The following is a 22,682-nucleotide window of genomic DNA, read 5'->3' as shown; positions in this document are numbered from 1 at the left end:
TTGGTCTGACTGGAGCATGCTAAAACAGAAAAATAAAAGATAAGCATAAGGAACCTATTTTTACATCCCTTTATTTTTTTGTATGGCCCTAAGTAGGTGAAATAAAGTACAGCTCTTTCCTATGATCCGTAACAGTTTTTTCCTGGTCCCTTGAAATACATATATGTATATCAAAAGGGTTCCACCTAAAATTGCGGTCCAAAATTAACAGCTTATTGTTCACTGTAATGATGTAGCTGGGCTACAAACCCACCCAGGCTAAATTGGGAACATAAACCAGAGAACAGAGAAAAGGGGTGGAAAGAGAGGGATGAAAGAGAGAGGTGAGAAAGAGGTGGGAAGAGAGAAATGAGGAAAGAGAGGGGGAAGTGAGGGAGGAGGAAGAGAGAGGGGAAAGACAGAGAGAAACAGAGAGAGGGAATGGGGATGAGCAAGGGCAGAAAGAGAGGGGGGAAGAGTGAGGGGGAAAGCGAGGGAGAAGGGATAAGGGAGAAGAGAGAAGAGAAAGAAGAGGAAGAGAGGGGGAATGGAGAAAGAGATAGAGAGAAGGGGGAACAGATAGAAGAGGAAGAGAGGGAGGAAAGAGAGCGGGGGAAAGAAAGAGCTACAGATAGAGAGAGAGAGATTATACCTCCTGCTGCCAGGGGATGGACACGGAGCCGGTGTTAAACTTGCTATAGAAGGTGTCGTCGGTCGCATCCAAGTTGACCCCCTTCACCGTCGAGAACTGCTCTATGTCGAGAACGTCCTTAGCATAGACGGCGTGCGGCTGAACACACAAAACGAACACGCCATGCGGGGAGGAGGGGAAGGCACTCTACGACCCCCATCGTCGAACACATGCACCCAAAACACTTCCGTGCCAGTCTGCGACCGACGTGGCTTCTGCCGTACACACACTGTGAAAAGCATCTGTTATTCTTATTCGCCAACCACCCTGAAACAACCCACGTCTAAGCATATCAATATTATTAAAACAATTCTTACACCTCCAACATACACGCAAACAATGTTAAAAGCCACCGGTTTCATAAACACAATTAGTAAGACCAAAACATGAAATCACATAACTAGGCTAAATTGTAATATCATAAGAAATATTAAGTTACTAATAAAAACATAGCATAAGTTCAGCAGCCACTGTTATGACCAGCCTTAAATAAACAAACTTTATTTTGCACCAAATACAACCATGTAAAAAGTTGTAAATTTACAAAATCCAGACCCCAATAACCGATCTAGGCTACAAACTAACAAACACTCCCTCTGTAGATCAAAGTGTAACAAAATTACATTCAAGTTAACGGGTAGCTTTAAAAAGTATGACCAATATCCAAATATTATTTTATATCAATACATATTAGATTTATTGTTAATCCAGAATTCATTATATAACAATTTAAAAATTTGTGAATCATATAAATTGTTTTAAAAACTTTTGGCAAAAACATTTGAAGGGAAAAAAATAGGCTAATCAGAATCATCTGTAAAACTTGACTAAAACTACCTGCATGTGGATGATTGTTCTGATGACCATGTTGAATGTGCTCCCAGCTATATACATAAGTACTGCAAATACATCTCACCATGCAACACAAAACAGTTAGCTAAGATAATAGTCAATATACAAATACCACATAATAACTCTAGTGTGTGCAGCATATATTCGTTAGAATTATTGGTACAAAAAAAAATTGTAAAAGGTTTCTCTGAATGAATGAAATAAAACAGCAATTTTGGGTTGAGTTATGAATATATGTTTAGTTTATATGAAATTACTCAGAGTTTATGTTGAAATACAAAGTAAACAAATGAATTTCCTACAAAGAAAATAAATAAAAAACAGGACAGTCATCAATCTTCAGTAAGATAAATTAATTGTGTGATGCTTAAAATGACAGACAGCAACAAACAGGAGAAAATTCGAATTCTATATCTGTCCTGTTTCTCACTATGAATCTTGACACAAGTAGACAATGAATTAACATTAAACTGGGATTAAAGTAATCATAGCCCTTGGAGGCTAATCACACAGGCCGAGAACACCATAGTTATGGTACTGAGATTTTTTTTTTATTAGAAGGCACAGATACAACCATCTTTAACTCCACAATTCTGATGAGTTTCTGATGTTTTAGGTGAAACTCAATGAACTACATCAAAGAGACAAGGACCTGTACTCACTCTAAAATAATACACACAGACAAATCTATACTCATATGGCTTTTCACTTTTGACAAAATTTGTTGAAGTTGAAATGCAGACTTAAAAGTTTTGAGCATTATTCCAATAAAACACAAAAAAAAAAAAATTATTATACGTATTATACCCTCATTAATAACAAATTATACAGAATGTTTGGAAATAGCTGGGCATAAATTTAATGGTCGGTAGGGAATGCCAAACAAAACGAGTAATTTATGTAAAAGAACGTTTGTCCGGGAATGCAACCTTGAAAAGTAACGTGTACAAACAGAATGTGTGTAAAATTTGAATTTTGCGCAAAACTATACACCACAACAGTTGCTGAGGAGATGCGTGATTGCAGCGTTGTGACGTTTAAATGCTCCACAGGAAGCAAGCAACACGTGGGGTGCAGACATTAGAGTTTGCCGTACACAGTAGCAACTAGCAGTCTGGTGTACAGCAACCTTCGCGGTACGAAACTCCCGATTTCTTATAGTTGCTGGCTAAGAAGTGAGATCTTCCTACTCAGAACATTTCTGTTGTGAAAACGACCTTGGTATATGTGAACTGCAATTCCTCTCGCCTCCCTGTACACCAAGGGCATATCGGCTGTACACACTAAAACGTTGAACACTGTGCTGATCGCCCAAAGCCAAACGTGTAGACGTGCCACAACCAACCTTCCCAAGTGCTACACGCCGGCAGTGGATCAGCTACATAGGCCACAGACAATCAATTCTAAAGTTATACCAGGTTAAGTGCATCACAAACAAATCACAGGTGAGTTGAGGTCAGAGCCTGTTAGTTGGTTAGTTGTCAAAGCTAATACAAAAAAAAACACAACTCCACACACAATAAAAACAAACAAAAAAAATTCAAAACAGTGCACGTCACAAGAAAAGACCCGACTGAAACAGGTCACAGTAGCCCGCTAAAAGAATTTCCCCAAAGATTAAGAAACCGTCCTTAAAAGCCACATCATCAAAACAGCGCGCTCACAACTGAACTAACTTTCCTTTTGATGAATGCTCTGTATGTTGATCATTGAGCTCCTACACACTGGTTGATTCCCAGAGGATTTAAAGGAGGTTAGACCCCATAATCATTGATTTACCTACTACTTTGCCACAGCTTGAAATACAGATGCCATATTAAATTTTTTGGCTGACATGGCATATGACTTGGCTCTGAGCACTTGAAGTCAACATTTGTGGACTCCAGTAATTATCAAAGCAGTTGTAGTCACCCGTGAAATAGAAATACATAAAAATACATACATTGTAGAAATACATAATCAGTTATTTCTCCCCGGCCATTGCAAACTGGAGACTACTAGCAAATACTGGATCGTGACAAGTTATGAAAGCTTGGGAACTTACGATGTATGCCTTGATGTGCCAAATTAAAAAAAAATCCCAAAATTGAAAAAAATAGCAAATAATAAATAAATAAATTAAATTAAGAATCTCATGAACCTACCCCATTTAAAACAAGACAGTAACGGGGAAAAAAAATTCACATTGCATTGTTCGATATTGAATCTTTCAAAAGTAACATGTTTTAACATTTATGACAATGGCACATTTTTCTAGACATGATTATAACAATGATTTTAATTGTACAACTGCATCACGTAAAAATGAAACTATTTTTGCTGAAATAAGTATTATGAAATATTTAAGTTTCAAAATTTGTTAAATTATATTTTTTTTATGAGTGTAAAGTGTAAAAATTAAAACAAGAACATCTAAATATCCTGATTTAAAACTGAAATGAACCTAAATAAACTGTGCAGCGAGAATGATGTGGCTCTTGCAGAGGAGCGGCCACGAAGAGTCTGCACGCACACACACACCACACGACACACAAGAAGGGGGAGGGGGGGGGGGGGGGGGGGCGTGCAAGCGGGCAGCGGGCGCTCCCGGCGGCGTACCTCCGACTGCCACGGAATGGACACGGCGCCGGTCGCGAACCTCTGGTAGAACTGCTTGTCGGCCGAGCCCAACTCTACCCCAGAGACTACAGAGAACAGCTCTATGTCACAAATGTCCTTGGCATACACCGCCTGGTGCTGCGCAAACAAGAACACAAGGATGCCCGACAACTTCCTTCCCCCCTCCCCCACTTCCGCGACAAACAACGCACCCTCCACAAAAGCACAGCACGGAGCCTGGAAGGAAGTGCACCGCGTGGCAAACACACAGAGACGGGACGACGCCTCTTTCACTAGACACGCAAAAGGCATCAACCCTTCCAATTACAATTTGTCAATTCCTAAGATGTCCTTTTAAATTTTTTATTTTAACTAAACTATTTTTTGTACGGCTAGAATTCACTGCCAGGAAAACTACGTCGACTATTGAATCATTTTATTAGCAGACCAAAATATTAAACTATACAGTTAAACGGCCCCCGAAAAAAAAAAAAAAGTGAAAAAGACTTGAAAAAAAAAAAACAACTAAACATCGGCTTTGGATCCAATTCTGGACACTGAATTTTATTAAAATATTGCCCATCTTGTTAAAAATTCATTAAACAGTTAAAATCTTTCAGTTACCCTTTGTCTTTGTGAACTTTGGTTCGCGCCATCCGCCACAGATGGCAGCACCGTGGTTAACACATTTCCGTTCCACGCGAATTCCGTATCATTCACAAAATTACTGCTACCACATGTCGTATATCAAGAGATAAGATGTTACACATCAAAAAATTATTAAAAAATTATATCTTAAGAACTGACAACTTGTGACTAAGGAACAAAACAAAAAGTTCTCCAGTATATCCGCGTATTTCTGTGAGTGTTTTCATTGTCAACTGACCCAGCATTGCCAAGAGCATCTTGGAAAAAGAAGGGCCCTATGACCTCTCTGGCATAAGACATGGCAGCTCCATTTCCCAATGCTCTTTATTCGTTATGCAAGTTAACGAGATGAAATTTTTTTTTTGAATATACAATGCAATTTTTCTATCCTGCATTCATTTTTTTATGAAAAAAAATTGGCAAAATAAGTACACACATTTTTGCCTAAATACAGTAAATTATTGCATTAATTTTGACACTTCCTAATGTTATAATTTTCCTTAGTACTGAGTTTGGTACATTTTCCACACACCTGAAAGCTTGCTAAATTTACTATAAATATATATTATATACATACCTGTAAATTTGTATTAAAATTTAAATAGTACAATTTTTGTGAAGTTATAAATAAGAAACATTTCAAACCTTTAAAAATCAATAGCAGTTATAAACATAAAATCAAAAACTAGGGATAAAATTATATTGCCACTTGAGATAAAGTTTAAAAGCATGCCAATACATCATAAAAAAAAGTACATTTAAAGATTTAAACACAAAACTTAATTTAATTCATCATTTAATCTCTTAATGTTTGAAACTCTAACAAAGTTTTGACGAAACTTTTAGCCATAAAAATTAATTAAATACATTAGATCGTACTGCTCTTATTGAATCAGTTATAAACAAATGGTGTTTATAAATTTTTCAGAACACAGAATTATTTCGGAATTATTACTATCGTTCTAAATGGATCCGGTTAAGATTTATTTAGTACAAATTATTTATTGTAAAAATTTAACATGTCAATGTTACTTCATTTAGTAGAGTAAATATTATGAAACAGTTTAATATCATATTTGTTGAAAATAGTTTAATATCTTTATGAATAAATAAAATTTATAAAAATGAAAGCAATAACGCAAAATCTGTTATTTAGTGACTTTCATTACCAGTCCTTCAATTTCTTTATTTTTCGTAAATTTATTGGCTTCTATGACCTCTAGATACCCTGTCATGTTTATTAAAAGAGATATTGCTATGAAAATAAAACCACAAAACTATTAAGGATCATATGCTTTTCAGGCACTGTCTGGAGTTGAGAGACTTCTGGGTTGTAGCCACGTCGAAGGAGATATTTCACACAAATTTCAGTCAACCTTGCAGTAAGCATCATCAAGGGGAAATTACATGGAGAGAGTACCGTATAAACCCACGTACCACCTGCCCCCAGGTAAGACCCGCACCCTTATTTTTAGAATGTCATGGTGGGAAAAAATGTTTTTATTGCAAATCTGCATGGAAAAAAAAATAATTTAGTGATGATTTCTTTTCCTTTCAAACAGTAACAAATCGTAAAGAATTACCAAAAAAAAGTACTATGCTACTTATTACAGCCTCGGCATTTGCATTAAAAGTGTACAGACGGCAGGCAACTGCAATGTGGCAACATCGCGCGAGTAGAACGTGGCATCGCCACACGCGAACGATAACAACACGCCGTGTGTGCGCGTGACCTTGCCCAGCTTCCAGCTGTTTACAGTTACAATCTTCCGCGTCCATTATCGTGCGCTGGGCAATGACCTCGTTCAAACAAATAAACGATAAAGCACGCGAGTCCTAGCCATGCATTAATAAAAACTATTTTTATTACATGCATAATAAAAAACCTTGTGCCTAAATGTGGCATATATTCTACAGCTTCCGCAGCTTTAACACATGCCTCTGAAATGCTATTAATTTCTCATCGTAGCTTGTTGGTAAACGCTGGCAGATTGTAGTACGCCGCCTCATGGACAAACCCTTTCTTACCATGAACCTGCGCATCCAGTTCCTACTTGCTTTAAAGCCTTCACTCACGCCAAGTTCACAAGCAATTTGCAGTGCCTTTAGCGAACACATTTCCGTGCTTACAGCGTACCCGAATTGCCTTCTGTCCTGTATGTAGTCGTGGAATTTTTCCTCTATCTCCGAAAACTTTGCTACCGCACCATGGCACGCACGTCTATTGCCATTGGCCAAAAACAGTTTGTCTTTACTTTTCCTCCAATCCCTCACACATTATTCGTCGACATATTTTCGCCCAGCAGCACGGTTACCGATTTCTTCTGCTTCACTGATTATTTTTAATTTTTCCACAACTGTGAAAGAACGCAACTTTTTACGATTCATTACAATACTGCAGCCAACACACGTGTAAAACCACTGGGTACTTTGCAAATGAGGATAGGACAGTGTGTGGGAGCGCGCGTTTGTAACCAGCGAAGCTGCAGCATGACAACGCTGTGAGGAATGTGACCTTGACTGTCTGCCGCTTCCTTCCCATCCTTTTCCCCTACCCCTCTTTCCTATCGCAGCAACCTCCAGTCGCGCCGGCGTTATTTCGTCACCGCGCTAAGCCCAAGACCCGTGTAACACCCGCACCCTACTTTTTCGAACCTGATTGTTTTAAAAAAGGTGCAGGTGGTACGTGGGTTTATACGGTAAACAGGATAGCAACTATGGTAAGTAACAGGATCGAATACACAGGTGAAGTAAACAGAATAGCTAGAAAATGGAAAATTTCATGATTTCAATGACCTTAAGGACAGCTCATAGGCCTTCAGGTAAACCGTAGTCCAATCATTGAAGCAGCAAAAAGGTGATAGTTCAGCCTATCGCAAAATGAATCTGTGAATTTTTCCGGTCACAAGAGATAGCATCATTTGCTCAAATTACTACCATGTTTGCTCTACCCATGCAATAGTCCCTTCAGAGCAGCAGTTACCTATTGAGTTCCTTGTAAAAAAATCTGTTGTCTTTAACCGAAACGTCGGTGAAATAGTTGCTTGCGACGCGGCTACAACCCAGAAGCCAAGCAACCACACGAGTACGTCCCCGCGTGCGGCAGCCACTCACGTCCGGCATGAAGGGGGGGTCGCACAGGGCCGCCTCCATCCTCTTCCAGTTGACGCACTTGAAGAACTGGTGCAGCTTGACCTCGCGCGCCCCCGCGCGGCCCGACTGGCAGCCCAGCCGCGACTTGGGCGACTTCCTCAGCAGCTGCGGGACAGGGGGGGGGGAGGGATCAGGCAAGCCGGGGGGCCTCCTCCGACGGCCACGCTCCTCGCCTCAGGGGCCCCCGCGCACGCACAGTTTGGCCTTCCTGGCTTCTCCCGACGCACCCACACTACCGACTGTCAATTCCATGATCATCAATCCACATTGCAACTGGCCGAGTGTACACGTGTAGAACTGCTTCCACATGCAGCAATTGTTTGCACATTAAGGGCCCCGCCTACCTGGGCACACATACGGTGTGCAGAGCTTCAGGAAAAACAACGCAATTTCAAAACTACTCAAGATATCCGAGTGGAGCCTATTTACGAATAGCATTTAACAGTTCGCTGAGGGCCGAAAAGTAATTTTAATTTCGGATTAAGTTTTTAAACTGTATTTTTAGAAGCATTAAAGTGTTTTCAGAGTAATTTTTAGGCATAAAACAATCAGTACAGATTCTTGAAAGCACTTAAGGGACTTGCATAACACCTTTATCTTCATTTCTCCGCCATATAATGTTACGGTCACCGCTCAAATTTCACAGGTATCCTTTGACGACGAGACGAATGCGCACCAGTTCAGAGACTTGCGCTTAGAGGCGACACCGCGCTGGAAATAACAGCGAGCGTCGCACTTATCATCCCGCATCACTAACACACATACACCCCTGACGAGGCGGGCCCCTTAAAGAAGAAAAACCGGAAAACGCAGCAGACTATGGAGGAAAAAGTGGTTGAACCACCCGCATAAATTTGTCTGCCAGTTCATCTAAGTTTTTTTTACTTTTTTGACAAGTTAAGAATATGTGATTTCTTTGAAATTGTGCTTGTGACTGTCTGTATTTTAAATTTTACATAATGATGGGTGGCTTTTTAATTGCTCTACAAACTACGCAAAAAAATCTTTCGACAAAGTCGCAATAGTAGCATAAAGTAGCAGGTAGAACTCTATGTTTTTCTCTTTGCAAGTATGTATGTTTATGTAAACCGAATGAAATCTTTTTTGGTCAACTACCAAAAATCTTTTTAATAAAGAATTACAAATATTGAATTTCTGGTGACTTACACAATGATTGTTTTGCATCTGTTATTGAATCTGATTAAGAAATTTACTGGTAATTGGATTGGTATCTGCTTTTATTTATATCGCTTAACACTAGAATTTGTCATGAGCTGTTGGACTTTTTTTAAGGCGCTTCCATTTCCCTTATGCATTCATTCCGTTATTGAACTTCCATTCGTACATCATGACACATCGTTGCCTCCACTAACAGATGTTGACAAGGATGGAAGGACAACATTACGAATCTAACATCTAACTCACTTAAGACTTAATATTAACAGTGATATAGCTAAATCATTTTTCTAGAAATGCTACGTATAATCTTAAACAAAAAATTATTACCTGTTGACACAAATGCTTTGCTTCTTCGCTAAATTTATGTGAGTATTTTTCCTGATCCTCTTTGACTCGTCGATCCACTTCCTCCCGCTTGACCTACAAAAAAAAATTTCATGAGCACCATTAAAAAATGTCATGCTAGAAAATTAAAATTTCTTTATTTAAATTGTTTCATAACTAGAGACAAGATTCTATGGTTTTATTTTTAGGACAATTTCGTTTTAAAAACAGGAGAGTTTGGTGTTATAATTTTTAATTAAATTAATGTTTTTTATTCATAATAATAGCCTATTATTCAATGAATATGAAACTTAAATGTTTCGTTGAACTTATTTCACTAAAACAGTTTCATTTGAGTTTGACTGAAACATGATGCACTGTTAGCATTTCTAACTACTCAGACCAATAAAAATAAACTAGCACGTATGTTTGAAAAATGTACCAATGCTGTAATGTAAAAATAAGTTACTTATTACAGGTGCAAGATAAAAAAAAAAAAAAAAACTTTCCAATCTAGTTAGTAATACATTTTGGTACAAACTTCATGCCTAAAAATTAATAAATTATAGTATCTAAATTTAATGTATTAAAAGACTGCACTTAAGTGATTTTAATTAAATTTTTATTTAAAACTATTGAAAAATTTGTTGATTTGTTGCATTTCAGTGGTGTATTAAAATGCATTTCGGTGTTATATTGACATGATTTTCAGTGTTATTCCAGTTTATTGCAAATCATCATATAACCTTGTCCCTATTTATAGCTATTATAATAAATTTAAAAAATTTTCTCATTAGTGCATGCATTGCAAAATGTAACACAACTTATAAAACAATAAAAAACACTTATCTGTTCAAAACATCAATTTTATAAACAGCAAGCTGTATCTGTGAAAGAAGTGCTCATTTAGATACAGAGCACAAGTGTATATACATACTTAGAAAGATAATATTCTATATAAAGGTACATAAAAATAAATATAAACTGTAGCCACCACAGGTATTATATGAGTTTCCCTGAGAAGGGCTGATGGTGACAGTATGAACGGCTTACAGCTTTAGCGACTTGGTGGCAATAATTCGTGACTCTACTGCAAGTTGGTAGCCCCGTGCAACTCACTCGTGCGGGTTGATTTTTCACCTACCTTTTCTTTCCTTGCCCTGAAAGGAGCTTGCCCTTCAATCATCTCGTAGAGCAAACAACCAAAACTGAACCAGTCGGGACTGAAAGTGTACTTCTCATTGTCTATCACCTCCGGGGCTGGAAAAAAAAAAAACACACACACAAGAGCACAAATTAAAACAATGGCTCTAAAAAAGTTTGCATAAAAATTCGTGAACTGTAAAAAATAAAAGTAAATACATATCAAACCTGATTAATAAACTCCCTGTTAAAACAAAACTCTCATTAATACATATTTTCAAAGTGCCTAGAAATAACATAGGAGTTATAGTGCTAAGTAATTTGGTTAAAACAAAAGTATGGTTATTATATAATACAAAGAGTTACATATTTTTTTTTTCTAAGGTAAAAAAATTACATGCAGTAAAGACTGGTTAATACAAAGAGCTCAGAATGATGTAAAGAAACAATGCGAAGTTTTAACAAAAATAGAAAATACTGATACTCACAATGGGGGAAAAAAAGCTAAGAAATTATATATTCAAAATTATGCATGGCTTTTGGTACGTAGTTTGTAAAACTTTCCTTTATTCTTCTGTCTTAAATCAACTAAAAAAGTAGAACAATATAAAAAATTTTTTGGAGTATATTCTATTTTTTTTACATGTGTTAAATATGTACTAAATAAAAAAAATATAAATATTTTTAACTTTATTTAAATTTTATTTAGAAATTATATAAAAATTGTGACTAAATTTTCTAACAGTTAGGTTAACACAAACCTCGTTACTGCAATTCTGGTTAGTATTATTGGGGTTTGATTGTATAAATAAAACTACTGAGTGAGATGGTGCAGACTTAAAATGCTGGACTCGAGAGAACCCTGGTTTGAATCCCAGTCTAATCATCCTGATTTTAGACATCCGTGATTTTCCGAGATCACTCCAGGAAAATGCTAGGATGATTTCTTACTACAGGTGTCCCCTGGTTCGTGTGGTGTTTGTCCATCTCTAATGACAGTGTCGGCGAGATATACACCCAAAATACTGTATTCACCCACAGAAGGGTTGCCACTTCCTATGAGCCGCACCCTTAGTTTTGGGCAAAATAATCATAACGTTTTCACCGTAAGGGTCACCCTCGTATATAAGTCGTGCCATATAACTGTCTCAAGTAGAATACAAGTAGTGTTGTTTAAACACGGCACTGATGTCTTTCCCCTTTCCCCTGTTCATCCTTTATGGCCCTTCACTTACTCCCCCCTCCTCCATCTCCCTAGCACTAACAAATAAAAAAAATACTACGGAAAAGAATGCTATTTTTTTATGCCCACGTTTCCCTTCCCCGCCTATTTTCTTTTCTACCTGTCCCCTTCCCCAAGAGAGAAAAGACCGCAGACTATTTCCTTGCCAATTATTTTTTGTCAGTTTTTTTTCGATAAAAACAAGCACGCCTTTCACAGCAACCTCCTATGATTTTCTATTATGAAACTGAATTTTCCTCTTTATCACTCCCGTAGGGATGGAATTTAATAATTGTATGTAGTCTATGTCGGTCTCCGGCCCATATCATATCGACCCGTTCCCGCTTGAAAGAAGGACAAACAGACAAACACACTTGTGACACTGATGATATCAATAAGTATATTAATCCGTATAGAATTAGGAAGACCAGGTCCTATTATTGAAAATGACCAAATTTATAAGACTATCGTAAACAGGGAGAACGCAGTGCGTGACGCACCCATGTAACCGACGGTGCCCACGCGGCCGCGCACCATCTCGCCCTCGGGGATCTCGACGGCCAGGCCGAGGTCGGAGATGCGGACGTGGCCGTGGTCGTCCAGCAGGATGTTCTCCGGCTTGCAGTCGCGGTACACGATGCCCTGCATGTGCAAGTGCTCCAGCCCGCACAGCACCTGCCGTCACGCGCCAACACCGGCCCTCAGGCACACATGCCCACCCCACCTGGCCGGTGCGAACACTAGTTCCTTCACGCGAAGCAAATTAACGAGCGATTTTTTTGATGATTTTCAGAATTTTCCCCACATTTCTAGCTTAATCACGGAATTTCAAGATGGCCGACAAGATGGCGGACGCCACGTTGTATTCATGCGAAGGCCAACATCAAATCTATCAGTAGATTAACGAGTGATTTTTTTGATGATTTTTAGAATTTTTCCCTCATTTCTAACTTAATAATCACGGAATTTCAAGATGGCCGACAGAATGGCGGACGCCACGGTGTATTCATGCGAAGGCCAACATCAAATCTATCAGTAGATTAACGAGCGATTTTTTTTGATGATTTTTAGAATTTTTTCCTCATTTCTAGCTTAATAATCACGGAATTTTAAGATGGCCGACAAAATGGCGGACGCCACAGTGGTAATATTCATTACTGCACTCTAGCAGGTGAAAATTAAACTAATATGGCGGCAGTGCCCTCCAACAGACGGTGCATGTGTGTGTTCCGTGACGTTAGCGCTCATTGTATCAATTACTCAAAACAAGATGGTGGCAGCAGCACCCTCTAGCGGACGATGTGTGTTACCAAGCGCTCCCGGTAGCAAGTATTTAAAAAAAAAAATGGCCGCAGCACCCCTCTACCAGGTGATGCTACTGTTCTTGGCAAGGCTATATTACACTTATTTGATTAGATACTGGATTTAAATTTAAAAAAAAATATTATTTTACCATTTTTAATGTTTGACTGATCAAGTGATTAACCAATTAGGCTCTATATATAAAAAACACTCAATAAAAAATATATAATAACATAAAATTAATATTGAGCACTCATAAAAGCAAACCTGGGTATTGATTTTTGATTTTTTTTAAGTAAAAAACTTTATTCATACAAAACATATAAAACTAAAAAAAAAGTTTAGTATTTTCATGAGTGGATCTTAGGCTTCCATGTTTTAAAACTTCGCAACAAATGCCTAGCTTCACATCACACGCAAACCTTAGCATCACAAACGAAGCTTCATATAAAACGAGTATAAAATTTCCTGGCGAAGACAAACTGAGTATTTAAAGGAGCTTTGATTGATTCGCTCAGTCGTAGCTTCGCACAGGGTTACCCATCAGTAGGGACAAGATTAAATGGTGAATTGCAATAAAACTGAAATAACACAGCAAAGCATTTCTACACAGCAAATAACATCAAATTGCAAGTTAATATATCATAAAGCACCTAAATTCATCTGAAATCACAAAATATTTATCAATAGAAATCCTTATATCCCTTTTAATTGTGAATGTTCAAAAATCTAAAAATTTTTTTAGTGAAAATATGACACAAAATTGCCAAATAAAAAATGTTGATCTGATCACCCGCCTGACTGATCTGAAGATTGCCTGAAAATTTCATCAAAATCGGTATAGCCGTTTTGGGGTCCGAAGGGAACATATATACATCAATTTTATATACTATATAAAAATGAATATCAAAACTTAGAACATAAAAACATAATCTTTTAATACATTAAATTCAATGAATGTCATTTACTTAGCAGAAAGTTTGTACCAAAATGTAAGTACCAAAGAAATTGAATAATTTTTAACTTTCTTTGAACTTGTTTTTGTTGTTAGAAATAGAAACTCATTTTTACATTAAAACACTGGAAAAAATTTCGAAGCACATAAATACTTGCTGATTTATTTTTTTGTGCCAATAGCTAGAAATGCTTATTGTTGATGTTCGAATCCACTGATATCTAAATTAGTCACTAGAGCGCAGTAATGTCTTTTTCCACCCATTAAGTTAAACATGTTATCATTCACAGTTTATCCATGAATAAAATATTTACTTCCCAAATCTTAAAGAAATGTATTTAGTACACAGATTAAATTAATTTAATAGTATTATTTTTACAAGAACAAAAAGTACCGTACTTAAAAATATAACTGACGGATGTCAACACAAGTATCGTGAATGGTATTAGTTTTAAACAGCATGTTAAAGACAATTTATAATTGTAGATAGTTTTGATTCCAGGACAAACATTCAATAGAAACTGAAAAAAACTGGTTGCAAGTTCTGTTTCGAAAAGTTAGGTGTGAAGCTTATTCTAAAAATACAAGTACATACTTTTATAATATAAGGGACGCAAGGCTTACTTGGGTGAGTAAAGGTAATTAAATTTTTGAAGTTTTCACACAAGTCTCAAACACTGCACATTTTATAAAAAGTGATACAACCAAACTTAACATTTAAATACACTACAGTATAAATCCAGTGATAGGCAGACCTAAACTTACCTCAGCTGCGTAAAACCTCGATCTGTCCACGTCAAACCCAGGCTCACCACCCATGTTGTAAATGTGGAACTTGAGATCTCCTCCATTCATTATTGTCAGCACCAGACATAACGCATCTTTAGTTTCATATGCATATGCTAAACTCACCTGGAGGAAAAAAATAAAATAACAGTGACAGCATATCTACCATTCTGGAAACCTTAAGAATATGGAGCATTGGCTAAGCAAATAAAAATTGACAAAAAAGGTGTACTTGTAAACTTCTGTAAATACTTTTTTTTTTTGTTTGAATCAAATATCATATTATTCACAAATATTGAATATTTTCTAATTAAATTTAAAGATACAGTGAAGTTTTTTTTATATACTTCACAGGCATCCAATAATAATTTATGCAAAATACAGCAAATGATTTTATATATATTTGGAGCTATAATTAGACTGGTATAAAATGTTATAAAATTAAAAACCTGGAAAAAATTTTTCTTAAACAGGTAAAATTTTAAGTTGCAATTCCCATTTTTGTTAATAAATCATAGCTGGACACATGATAAATTTTTCATTTAGTTTTTTTGTGAATGAGGTTCACTTGATGAATATATTGATAATAAATAATCGAAATAATTTTTTGATTTCAAATGCTGAATTGAATATCAAATATTTTTCTAATACATTCGGTGCCCTAGCTAGCACACACAACACAGGAGATTGGGTTAGCGAGAGGAGACAAATCTTTTGTTAACCATTTAATTTAATATCCTTGAACTAAAATACATTTCTCTGACAATTTCCTAACTTTCCCACAAGTTTAAAACAACTTAACTATTAAAAGTTTTTCCCTGATGCTATTCTAGATATACTGCGTAATTAATTCCCTGACTTAGTTCAGGTTTTCCCTAACACTACATGACTTGCAATTAATTCCCTGAATATTCAAGGTCTTCCATTTTCCCTTAAGCTAAAACAAAATGTAATTAATTCCCTGAATATTCCAGGGGCCTATTCCACCAATAAACTTTGCAACTTTTCACTTTGCACTTTTCTTTCGTACTTCTGTTCCACGAAAATTAGAATTCGCAAAGCAAAAATTGAAAAGTGCAAAGCGAAAAGTGCAAAGACTTTGCACTTTTGAACGTGTTTCTGTTCCACAATAATCTCTCTCTGCATAAAACTTTTCCATCTTCCCTGATGTTACACAACTTGTAATCAATTCCTTAAATAATTCGGATGTTCCCTGATGCTAGACACCCTGTAATTAATCACCTGACTATCCAGAGTTTAATTTTACTGCACAAATTCACCGGAAAATGTACTTCTGACTGGCTGCTCTGCGGAGGAAGAGAAGGGTTTCGAGAGACGGAACGCTCACCACGAACTTGGAGTTGATCTTCTGCAGGATCTGCTTCTCGATGAGCACCATCGGCTCGCCTTTCCGCTTCTTGATGCGCTTCTTCTCGAGCTTCTTGCAGGCGTACATCTTGCCGGTGGCGCGCACCTGGCAGGCGCACACCTCCCCGAACCCCCCCTTGCCCAGCACCCGGTACATGCGGAACGTCTTGTACGTCACCGGCTGGCTGCAAGCACGGGCGCCCGAGACTCTCAGACACCAACACTTCATCCAGGGAGGCATTGTGGCATTAAAAAGGGTTTGTCCCACTCCAGGTCATTAAATGTGTGTGATTAGCATCCGAAAAGGTTGGTACATATTTGAAGAGCGAGTATCTTATTTCTCAGTTTTATCATCCCGCTCGCCAAATTTTAAAGGATCCTTCGTTATATTTCAAGTGTCTATGTTAGGTATTACATCATTATTTTATATTTACATTAAACACAGTTAAACTTTTAGACTTTTTTTAAAAAAAAGGGGTCAAATTGAATCAATCTTCTGAAAGAAATTCACACCATGAAGTAGGAAGTAGTACTGCCTTAAAACGCTTCAGTTCTGTACTCCATTTAATTATTCTAGAATTGTACAACAAAATTTTTTTTTTTAAATATAACTTTGGCAGCTAATTACTATATAAAAAGAATGCTATGTGTGTGTACATATGTATGTTTTCATTTCGTGAAAGTCAAAACCAAACTGCAAAGCTTTCAAATGATTCTCCATACATAACACCAGTGTGGTGTTTTAGCCTGTTAGTTGGCGCTAATATGATGTACAGGAAAGACCTTTCATTTATCTTGAATCCAAATTTCCCCAGCTTTGATTACAATTGCCCAACTTTCTGAGATGTTTGTACTTAAATTGTAATAAGAACAAATTTGAAGCATTCCTAAAGAAAGCCATGCTTAAGAGGTTTGGACACCCAGTAAAATAATAATAATAATAATAATAATAATAATAATAATAATAATAATAATAATAATAATAATAATGTGCATATTTGTACACTAATGTAAAGTCTTGAAATTAATGTTAATGATACTAAAGAATAATTATCAAATGTTTGTTTTGTTTTCTGGTCCTCTTTTTTCACATCATTTCAGCTCTAACCTATTAAATTCTTTCAAAGGTACACTGCTATGAATAAGCGCGCATATAATCCGAATCCAGCAATGCTACGGCCTGAAGCTCAAAACCGGTTACCAATTTTACAGTTCATGAATCATGATTAGCGTCACTGGTGTACAACCACAACCGGCTTGGTCTCCCTGTCACACAAGCACACATCTGATACAAGCTTATGTAAACATTCTCGGGAGCCCTACTTCAGATTGACTTTCCGTATCCTTCCACCACACGTCTAAACAGCATTGCCATGCAAACCTGTAGACACATACCGAGCAAGGCAAAACTGTTGCACTGCTGGGGATATAAAAATGCTGCCAGCATATAGTTACCACCTTAATCCAATGCATGTACAGGAAAATAAACCAATTTCAAGCATGGAAATTTCTTTCAGAAATTAAATTCAAGGAACTGCTTGCCTCGATCGATATACTGCCTAATTATCTGAGTGTATACCATAACGTTAGTTAGATCTTTCTTTTCCAGTTCACAGGAAGCAAATTTGACAGTAATCAATATTTAAGGCTCAGCTCCACCCTTTATGCTAGTGACAAGATTTTATGGTTCAATTTTTTTTAGATTAATTTCATTTTAAAAAAGAGATTTCGGTAATATTTATTTTTATAAATTGATTTTATTCATAAAAATAGTGTATTATTCAACGAATATGAAACTATTTCTTACTACTTATCTAATCAAAATAGTCTCATTTTGACTGACATGTGATGCACCTATACAATAAAATCTTTAATCATGAAAGCATTTCTAGAACATAACTACTAAAAAACAAAATCAAAAAATTGTTAGGGTGTAACAACATCATTAATGTACAAAGTATTACTAATAAGAGATGCAAGGACCAACAATGTAATATTAAATTTTTCCAATCCATTTAGTTCATACGTTTGGTTCAAAAATTCCACATGAAAAAAATTAAATTCAATGAATTTACCATAGTAAGAGACAACATTTTGTGTAATTTATAATTAGGGCTTGGTCAAATTGTTGATAGATGACATGTTTTTTAGTTACATTTCTGTGCTAAATGGAGCATCAACTTGCATTTCAGGTGTTTTATGTTTTGCTGACATGCTCAGCTGTAATATTTTTTTTTTTAAATGTGGAGTTATTAAAGTTTTTTATTCAATGATACGGTGGGGGCCTGATGAGACTGTGTGCTCCCAGCCCTTGGTTTCTCTCGGACGGCGGCCCTGCGAGTCCCAGCTCACCGAGTTAGGCCAAGCCTCGGGCAGCCTCGCGGAGCGAGGGGGGCGGGTAGGAAAGGCCCGGCACCGTACCTCTCGAGCCACTTCCACTGCAGGTAGCGGTGGAAGTAGATGGAGCACTCGAACTCCCGGAAGGGGTCGCCCGCCAGGAACGCCTTCACGGCCGTCGCGCACTCCCCGTAGAGCTCGCGGTGGCCCGCCGCCATCTTCTGCCTCACGTGCTCTATCTCGTCCGCGTTGAGCAGCTCTATGGCGTCCGGCGACTGCGCAAACATGCCTCACGCCCTCAAACACCTCCGCCTCACACATCGTTTTCTTGTCGGTGATCATGGGCGTCGAACCCGGGGGGGGGGGGGGGGGGGGGGGGGGAACACATCCCCCCCCCCCAATAATAAAACCCTTTAATTTCGTCCCCTCCAATAATATATTTAGTTTCGTAGTTATATTAAAAATATGATTTCTGCGATACAATCCACATGTTGCGCGTGGTGAATTTAGTCCAATCGTGGTAACGTGAGCACTTTTTCAATTCGATCTTCGTGTAAAATCAAAATCAGGCCCGATACCGAATACAGATATGTTAACTGTGTTTTTACAAATTTGTTCTCTGAAAATATTTTTTTTTGAAAAAATAAATTATATATTGCAACCAACTGTAATTAGAATATTGAGGAAAGAAAAATGCCTAAAAACAACCTTTTTGCACCTTCAAACCCCAGTTTTTTCCGGGGGATGGATATTCCTCAACAACTAAATCAATTGAAGTCCCCTCCAAAAAATATATCCTTGCAACGCCCATACACTGATTGTGATGATTTTTTCCTGTAGATGTAACATAATAGTTGTCTTTCACTTCACTCAACATTCCCCAACAGATATTTACTCAATATTAGGAACGGGCCAATCAGATCCTCAAATACCATCAAATCCTTAGCATTCAAAGGACTCAATATTCGAGGAAAACAAGTAAAAAAAAATAATAATGGAGGAAATGAAGTAAATTAAAAAAAATCAACACTGATAACCTTTGAAGTTATTGTTACCATTCCCCAAGATCTTACTTTTAACGTGTAATCATATAAATAAAATTATTACATGTAATGGTTTCGGAAACATTCAAAGGGTTTAATGTTTCAAATCATAGTTAATATTTTTCATTTACTGTAAAATATTTTATTTTTAACACTTGACACCTAGATTCGGATTCGATGGGTATATTCAAGGTACATACTCTCTGGGATTCAATTTCGAGATTCGGATTTGAGAAAATTGGGATCCGACCCATCGCTACTAAATATTATTTGAAAAGAGTTAAAAAGTCACAATAGTGTTCATAATTATAACTTGTGTGAAAATAACAAGTAGTAAATATCTGCTGTGAAAATTTTTTATTCAAAATATTGCAATAGAGCTACTGGAATAAATTTATGTGAAGTACCTTAATGGTAATGACAAGAAAAAGTAGTAACCAACGTGGCTGTGAAACAAGTATCTTAACACAGGACCCAGCAGCTAAAACCAGACAAACGCCCACATATCAATCTATGTTCTACTCACTCTCATAATGGAGGGAAAGGAACTGAATATGAGTTTGTAGATGTGTGCTACTTGTTGCAGAATATCAATGGACTCACAGGGTCTTACAACCACTGCACGGGGTGCATCTAAATTACATGTTCACTGGAATTTCTACCTCTTTTACATATATCCTGCGTGTGTACTCGTGGGTTTGCCGATTAATTTAGGATACATCACATGCACACAAAACAGAGGAAAACACCACAGTAACTCATCAAAACAATTGCATATTTATTGTTTGCACATGTAGTTAATCCAAACACTGACTTGGGGAAAAATGATATTTATGCTTCCAAAACATGTGAAACTAAAGTTGTGATGATTAGAGATGTCAAAGTATAGACATTTCATTGATTCTGATGCTAATGATTCTTTTTTCGTTTCCCAGATTAATTTAGATCGGGATCATTTTTTTTAACGAAATTAATGAGTTTAGTTACACAATATTTTATGTGTTATGTTACTGCTGAGGAAGTCAAGTTATTGTTTAATATGGCTGTAAAATAAATAATAAAGACTGCACAGTTTTTAATACATAGTGCTCTATTTCAACACTATGTTGTGCCACATTACATAATATAAACAGAATAAATAACCCAGTGTGTGACTAGTCTACATGTAAATATTCCCAGTACATATTTTCATAGTCAAATTATAATTAAAAGAATAAATTATTTATTTGGCATCATAGTGACTTAATATAAACACACTAATTAAAAATAATTTATTATAAGTCAAACATAATTAGGTACATGATTATAGCCATGCTATATCTGCTGAATTAAAAATTTTAATGACTCAAGTTCACAGGCATTAAAGTGTTGATTATGCATCACATTTTCAGCAGCAATTAAGCCAAAAGTTTTGGCTTTAAAATATTACCTAAAATCATACTCTCTACTGAAACTTTTCCTACAAGGAAAAAAAAATAGTTTAAGGTATGCATGACAAAGTTGACTAAAGACACATTATGTTAATAACATGTAAAACTTGCCTCTCGATCCAGGTAGGTGTGGTAAATCGTCTGCGCTACCTCCAAACGTTTCTCATCCGACTCCACCTCGTACTTTTCCTAAACGAAAGGCAAGAAAAAAAACACAGTTTTTTTTAAAGCACTTACAACAGAACTATACGAAATATTCGCAAATTTGTAGGGCATAAATTTAATGAACAGCATGAAACTACATTGGCAATAATGAATGGTGCTGAGGGCATCAAACGAATCCTTTCGATTTTTTGAAACTCACAATGGCATCCAGAAAATTATTGTATTTGTGGAACTGCGGGCGGACATTCTCGCAGAACTGCTGGAACAGCAATCGGCCAATGGGCTGCTGGTCCACGACGTACGAGTACCTCGCATCTGCAAGGGAACAGAAACACAGCTCGTCAAACACAGCACGTGATCCGACGGGAGGGGAGGAGGAGGGTCCTATTCTTCGAACTTTTTTAGTAATAAATGAACGTGGTAGAATGATTTTTTTTTTAATACACAGGCAAATTCAAACACAAGAACAGGAAAGATTAGTGTCATCAAAACAATTATATAAACAACCAAACAAAAAAATAAAATTTAAAAAACACCCAAAAAATAGATCTTTATTAATCAAGTACAAAACAAATAGCCATTGAAATTTACACATAAATTACCGCACAAACTAACACAACAAAGACTATGGAAAAAAAATACAACTTTTTGCATTTTGTTTTTGTATGATTACTGACTTAATTATTTCTGCTGAGTTTTCTACCCGTTTTTTGACGTGAATAAGTCTTATATATCGGGATTAAAGTTAATGAAAATTGGATGAAATTTGAAGGTGAAACATCTCTTTAAAAAAGGAGATATTGGACCTACAAAATAACCAATTTGAATTAAATAATATCAATTTTGTGCACAAAACAGCAAACTAATTAAAACATGTTTGCAAAGTTTTAAAAAAAGTTAAAAATTAATTTACAAAGGATATTAAAAAGAAATTACAATGTTGAGGTATATGGCGAATTTATACAATCAGAATTCCAAAAAACAAAAATTAAAAGAAAGAACAGCTTGTGACAATTCAACAAAAAGTGACACTCACAGATGCCAAAAGAACCTGACTATGCAATGATTTGTAAGACAACTGCCAGAGCTACCGTTTGTAAAACCATCTAGCATTTGACTGCAATGATTTTGGAAGACCATTATAAAACAAAATGGACAGATCGGTATTCAAACCAAGACACTTTGGAATGCACTTTCTCCATCGTTTCCTCCAGTTCTTAATATGTTGGGCAGGAGAGTTTATCAAAAACCGAAAGAGGCTATCAAATGGTCTAGCTGGCACAAATAAAATAAATGGGTTGTTTATACAGGCTGTTCGTGAATTGTGGAGGGACTGTATTCTTCATCCTTGATGACACTATGCCATGACAAAGCTGAAACCACCCTCATGGTTATAAGCTGGAAGCTTTAGATAAAAATTAACCTTTATGATTAAGTCTCTTCATGTGATTTTTTGTTTTAGCTTTGTTTTGTTTCTAATACTGCCATGTCCTGATATTCCAGTTCT

At 36.6% G+C, this 22,682-nt stretch overlaps 1 protein-coding gene across 1 annotated transcript in view; it reads right to left on the bottom strand.

Annotated features, from left to right (window-relative positions):
* The window catches only part of LOC134536467 (G protein-coupled receptor kinase 5), a 59,865-nt gene that overhangs the window by 10,757 nt on the left and 26,426 nt on the right, over window positions 1-22,682 (bottom strand). The window contains exons 5-16 of the mRNA XM_063376185.1: window positions 21,375-21,580; window positions 21,122-21,199; window positions 18,622-18,812; window positions 16,181-16,385; window positions 14,812-14,958; window positions 12,290-12,464; window positions 10,569-10,684; window positions 9,428-9,520; window positions 7,883-8,026; window positions 4,090-4,258; window positions 1,508-1,569; window positions 632-817 (exon numbers count right to left, since the gene is read on the bottom strand). Coding sequence (XP_063232255.1) covers window positions 632-817; window positions 1,508-1,569; window positions 4,090-4,258; window positions 7,883-8,026; window positions 9,428-9,520; window positions 10,569-10,684; window positions 12,290-12,464; window positions 14,812-14,958; window positions 16,181-16,385; window positions 18,622-18,812; window positions 21,122-21,199; window positions 21,375-21,580 — 1,772 coding nt within the window. The remainder of the gene's footprint in view (window positions 1-631; window positions 818-1,507; window positions 1,570-4,089; window positions 4,259-7,882; window positions 8,027-9,427; window positions 9,521-10,568; window positions 10,685-12,289; window positions 12,465-14,811; window positions 14,959-16,180; window positions 16,386-18,621; window positions 18,813-21,121; window positions 21,200-21,374; window positions 21,581-22,682) is intronic.

The sequence above is a fragment of the Bacillus rossius genome, chromosome 11 (genome assembly GCF_032445375.1).
Source record: "Bacillus rossius redtenbacheri isolate Brsri chromosome 11, Brsri_v3, whole genome shotgun sequence".
NCBI lineage: Eukaryota > Metazoa > Arthropoda > Insecta > Phasmatodea > Bacillidae > Bacillus > Bacillus rossius.
Note: the sequence above shows the minus strand (reverse complement) of the source record. Positions and strands in the feature narration are given on the sequence as shown.